Source organism: Rhincodon typus, chromosome 1 (genome assembly GCF_021869965.1).
Source record: "Rhincodon typus isolate 14 chromosome 1, sRhiTyp1.1, whole genome shotgun sequence".
Lineage (NCBI taxonomy): Eukaryota > Metazoa > Chordata > Chondrichthyes > Orectolobiformes > Rhincodontidae > Rhincodon > Rhincodon typus.
Genome location: NC_063332.1, coordinates 65,056,915 through 65,062,924, shown reverse-complemented (window position 1 = coordinate 65,062,924; position 6,010 = coordinate 65,056,915). Strand labels below are relative to the sequence as shown.

Sequence of the window (6,010 nt, the reverse complement as noted above, 5' to 3'; positions counted from 1 at the left end):
TTCCTGCTCCTCTGATGCTGCTTGGCCTGCTGTGTTCGTCCAGCTCTACACCTTGTTATCTCGCTGACCTACCGGGAATCTTCACCATCTTCAAAGATGGGTTCAGAAGAGATTTGCCAGGATGTTGCCGGGTATGGTTTAAGTTATAAAGAAAGGCAGGATAGGCTGGGACTTTTTTCACTGGAGTTTAAGAGATTGAGAGGCGACCTTATAGAACCTTATAAAATAATGAGGGGTATAAATAGAGTTAATGGTAGTTGTCTTTTCCCTAGCATGGGGATTTCAAGATTAGGGGGGACATTCTTAAAGGTGAGTACTGAGATTTAAAAAAGACATGAGGGGCAATTCTGTTTTTATACAGAAGGTCATTCATGTGTCGAATGAGCTTCCTGAGAAAGTAATGGATATGGGTACAATTACAACGTTTAAAAGACATTTGGATAAGTACATGACTAGGAAGGATTTGGAGGGATATAGGCCAGAAGCAGGCAAGTGGGAGTAGTTTAGTTTGGGACTATAGCTATGACTATGACTCCATTAAACAAGCAAAGTGGACAAATATAGCTGTATATATCTCAACTTCCAGAAGGAATCTGATACGGTGCCACGTGAAACGTTAATGTATGAGGTAAGATCACATGTGGATTGAGGTAATTTATTAGCTTCGATACAGGATTGGCTCGCCAACAGAAAGCAGAGAGTCAAGATAAATGAATCTTTTTCTGGTCGGCAAGAATGTAATTGGTAGAGTGGTACAGTCCTCAAACTCCAACTATTTATACTGATGACTTGAACACAGGGATAGAAGGTACTATAACTAAATTTGTAGTGACACTAAAATAGCTGGTAAAGTATATAATGAAGACATAAGAAAGTTGAATATGGATAGTTAAGTGAATGTGCCAAAATTTAGCCGATCAAGTTTGACATCGATAAGTGTGAGCTTATCCATTTTTATCAAAACAGCACAAAGGAAAATTATCTAAATAGAGAAATCTCAGGGCGCTTTAGAGCAGAGGATCTGGGTGTCCTCATGCACGAATTGCAAAAAGCTAGCATGCAGGTACAGCATGACAAATAGAATATTGGCATTAATTGCTAAAGGGAGACAGTGTAGAAGTAGGGAAGGGCACCTTGTTGAAGGAAAAGTGGTTAAAGCCCTGGAGAGAGTGCAAAGGAGTTTTACTAGAATAATACCAGGAATTAAGAATTTAAGATACAAGGAAAGATTAGAGAAATTTGGCTTGTTTTCCTTGAAACAAAGTTTGAGAGGTAACCTTATTAAGGTGCTCAAAATTATGAACAATTTTGACAGGGTAAGAAAGGATATTCTGTTTCCACTATTTCGTAGGTCAGTAACTAGAGGTGACAATTTCAAGACTTTCACAAAAGACAGCTAGGAATGAGAGGAGGAGAAACTTCTTTACCTAGAGTTAGAATTTGTAATGAGCTTTCTGGGAGAGTGGTGGAGATGGATTCCATAGGAGATTTCAAAAGAGAGCTGGATATATATTAGAAGGTGATGAATTTAGAGGGCTGGAGAGTGGGACTAGCTGGGTAGCTTTTCTAGGAGCCGGTATAGACACAATGGGTCGAATGCCCTCCTTCTAAATTGTAAGCTTCAATGTTTCTAAGTGCTGCTGCAACTGTATAAAGCATCAGTGAGACCGCACCTGGAGTACTGCGTACAGTTTTGGTCCCTTTACTTCAGGATTAATGTAGCTGCATTGGAGACAGTTCAGAGGAGGTTCACCAGACTGATCCTAGTGATGAGGGGTTTGTCTTATGGAGGAGAGATTGAGTAGTTTAGGCTGAAGTTTAAAAAGAGTTTAGAGGAGAATAAGAGGGGATCTAGTTGAGGTATAAAAGATGGCTCAAGGGGATTGACAAAGTAGATGGAAAGAGGTTGCCCTACAAGAGGAAACAATCTAAAATCTGATTTTAGGATAAGGATAGCAGGTTTGAAACAGATGAGAAAGCGACCAGTGGATGCCAGAATTTAAAGCAGGAGATAGACAGATTTTAAGTTAGTAATGGTTTGAAGGGTTAGGATTGAGGCCAGGATTGTATTGAATAGCAAGAGATGGCTCAAGAGGCTGAATCAGCTATTCCTGCTCCTAGCTCTTATGCATGTTTTTATGTTCCATCATGCTGTCCATAACATTCCTTTCCATGAACGTGGCACTATTCATAGTCTTTATGGAAAGAGATGCAAAGTATTCATTGGCTTATGCCATCTTCTCCATCTCCACAACATAACTTCTTTTGGCTGCTCAATAGATCCAACATTTTCCATTGCAAACTGCTTACATTTTACCATTAATAGGTTAACACAGACACAATAGTAAAGACAAGAATTGGATTAACCATATATTCCTAATGTGGGGACAATATGGGAAAGGAAATAAGTTTATAGCAAAATAGTTAAATATGAACTAAAAGCATATTTGTCCATTTCTCCTGGTGAGGCAGAAAATCCTGGCTGAACATATCTATCCAAATCCCAATATGGTTCCAGCACAGGAAGATCTACAGTTAGCATGCCCTTGACATCTGGCAGCTGCAAGAAAAGTGCAGCAAATAAAGGAGACCACTGTATATGGTGTTCATTCATCTCAACAAGACATGTGACCACATGAGCAGAGGCAGCCTATTTCAGCCATGAGGGATTAACGGCTGCCCAGCAAAACTGCTCAATGTGACCTCGTCTTTCCAAGATGATGTCAGGTCAGCTATAATGGCACAACATCAGAAGCCTATGAGATCTGCAGTGAGGATAAGCAGGGTCATATTAGTTACCTTCATGTCATCTACAGCTAAATACCAAAACTGACAGAAAGCTGTTCGTCCTTATCTTGAATCTCAGATAAGCATTATATACTGAGCAACACCTTCAGTGGCAAATAGATAGACTCTCAAACTTGTAGTGTAATATGGACATCAGTATCGGGAAAACAAATGTCACGGTCTGGGATACCATTATTTACCAGCAACACCAAAGTGACTTTGGATATTGTTGACAGCTTCACATTCACCAGCAACCTAATGCTGAAATTAAAACACCAGTTACAAAAGCTGCAACTGTTACTTCCAAGCAAAGTAAGAGTGCGGAATAATTTCAGCCTCAGAATACTGATCAACAAGCCTACCAAGCATGCATCCTAAGAACACGCCTCTGCAGTGTTCAGACACGGGCAATATATGCTAGACAGGAGTAAAGGGTGAACAGCTTCCACTTTAGCTGTCTCAGGCATATCATCGGCACCTCTTGACAAGAAAAGGTCACAAACTCAGAGGTACCATGTCAATGCTGGCCCATAATCCACAAGTGAATTAAAAAATTCCATCAGCATACACTCAGTGCTAAACTAAATGGTGTCAGCACAAGCTTGGTCACATTAAATCAGACAGGTGATGGCCATATATCCAAAGACATTCACTGTACGGAAGTAGGCTCTGGGTTACCCCCTCCTGGATGTCCATACTTCCTCTACAATGACACCTGAAAACATGACAAAGATGGACAAACATGTGCTGACAGACTCTAACAACTGGGAGACAGGCACTGATGGCTCTGACCTCTAGAGGCAGGCTGCTTGGAACGGATGAACAGAAACAAAACAACTGAGTTGTTCGAGACAACAAGGTGCAGGGCTGGATGAACACAGCAGGCCAAGCAGCATCATAGGAGCAGAGAGGTTTGTTCAATAGCTTTGGGGGAAGGAGGGGGGAGCGGGGAAGAGGAGGAGATGAAATAGGTCAAAAAAGAATCTTGATTCAAAATATCAACAGTTTCCCTCTCTAAAGATGCGGCCAGAACCCAGTTTCTCTAATATTTTCAGATTTTAGATTGAGCTCCTTCTCAGCCTATTGTCTCCCTCTCCAGCAACTGAAGAAAATCATGCACAGTGAAGGACCTACACACCACCAAGCAATATTTAAGTGTTAACCATCATGCACAACCAATCATTTTACACTCCTGGGTGCCTTTCTTTGACTGAGGTTCCACCCATTTTTCATAGGTGAATGAAATAAAACAAGAACAGAAATTGCTGGCAAAACTCAGCAGGTCTGGCAGCACCTGTAGGGAGAAAGCAGAGTCAACATGGTGTCTGGTGACTCATCAGAACTCCCTGGGAGAAAGTACAGAACCCCAAAGATGCTTTCGGAACTGAGTTTCGCCTGCAATTTCTGTTTGTGATTAAGGTCTCCAGTATCCACTGTTCTTTGTTTTATTTTACTGCCGCACGTGAATTGGGTTTTCCCAGTGTCAATAACAATGGAACAGATACCACCATATTAGTTCTGTACGTGTGATATTACTGTGTGCAAACTGATTTTAGCTACTCTTATGCAGGAAACGTGACAATGGGATTTCATTGGCTCCTTAGGAATGCTTAGAAATCATAACAGAAGAAAAAGGAACCTCCTTTCGCGATTGTGAACTTAGTTTGTCCAGGTGAACGAGACAAATTCCAGAATACAAACTTTAATTCTTGATAAACGGGTTCCAGAATCCGATCAAAAACGTCTGTACAGAAGCCACATATTCCTTTCCAAGAGCCTCACACCCAGTTGACAATCAGTAACAGGCCCTTCGTTCAGCCAAATAATACAGAGAAGCACAATGCGCACGCGCAGTCTGCAGCAGCGCCGCAGCAACGCGCACGGCGAGGACGGGAGGGGCGTGTCTGAACACATTCCCCCCCGCCAACTCTTTTGAATGAACTCTCGTCACCATCACCGTCTTCAATCCTTTGATTTTCTTGTTTTTATTTAACACAAAGAAAACAGAAAACGTCCGAATTTCTCCCTCACACAAACACCAAAATAAACTGACTCTCACAAGGAGAGCGCTTCGCCTTCGCCGCCGCCCGGCTCGCGCCCGCCCCCACCAGCAACGCGCACGCGCCCAACGGCTCCTTCTCGACGAGAGCGCGCTCCGACAGGGCGTGATGGTGGCAGTAACAAACGCCGGCCGCCAAATACCGGCGGGGCTGGTACAGCCGGCGCCGTCTCCGAGACAACCGAGTAATTACCACCTTCGGGGAAAAAAAAATCTGTCAACCGAACTCCCTCCTTCTCCCTCGCCTGCTACCCTCTCTCCCACCCCTCAGATCGAGGAAGGATCACTCAGACAGCTCCCCACCCAGCTCTAGCGCAGAGGCGGCCGTTGCTAATGTTTGTTGAACCGTCTCCTAAACAATGATCCTGAGAAGAGGCGCTCAAAAAAAATCCGTTCCCCACTTCCACTAACCGTCGCTCCGTTTGATTTCGACGTAAATCCCGATTTGGACTTTTCCAAAATTGACAGCCATACTTCGTCCGCTAACATTCGTCGCACGATATCACAGTTGATTGGAAATGTATTTAACCGTTGATTTTTTTTCCCCCTTTCAAGTTTGCTGACACTTCCTCTATTCCCTCTCCACAATTACCGGGCAGCGAGAGTAGCGCCAGCACTACTGCGCATGCCCAATCACCTCCCCTCAGTCAGATCCTCATCAATATAAAGGCAAAGTGGCTCCTTCTCCTTAATCTTGGGATTTTGATGCTACGCCGACAAAAATATACATATATTCCTAAAAACCGGCTATTGTTGTCGTTTCCAAGATAATGCTCTTTTTGAAAAGTATATATCCCGTAGGGGTATAATAAGGATCAAGAGAGATGCTCCAGTAGCTCGAAACAGAACCAACACAAAGGAAGATGGTGTTTGTTTGTTGGAAGTACATGAATCACAAAAAAAAACTTCGCGTGCTGGTAGAGTAATTCATTTATGCACTCAGTCCAGACCCTTCGTGATTTTAAAAACATCTACTAAATCTCAAGTTGAGGCCTAACCATGTTTTATGTAAGCTTTATCATAACTTGCTTGTTTTGTCCTCTATGCCCCATTTATAAAGTCTAGAATTCTGTACACTCAACCACTTTTTCCTACTTCCCTTGACACCTTAAATTATTTGTGCATGTATACCTGGGTGCAGTGGCACTGTGGTTAGTCCTACTG

The 6,010-nt window shown here is 42.7% G+C and overlaps 1 protein-coding gene across 5 annotated transcripts in view; it reads right to left on the bottom strand.

The window, feature by feature from the left end:
* The window catches only part of kif2a (kinesin family member 2a), a 141,685-nt gene extending 136,215 nt beyond the window's left edge, over nt 1-5,470 (bottom strand). For 4 of the 5 annotated variants that reach the window (XM_048602256.1, XM_048602265.1, XM_048602276.1 and 1 more), the window contains exon 1: nt 5,258-5,470. In XM_048602256.1, coding sequence (XP_048458213.1) covers nt 5,258-5,318 — 61 coding nt within the window. In that variant the 5' untranslated portion in view covers nt 5,319-5,470. Of the gene's footprint in view, nt 1-4,488; nt 4,573-5,257 lie in introns of those variants that run through there. The other variant, XM_048602272.1, reaches the window with a different exon arrangement.
* Nucleotides 5,471-6,010: the final 540 nt, after the last annotated feature.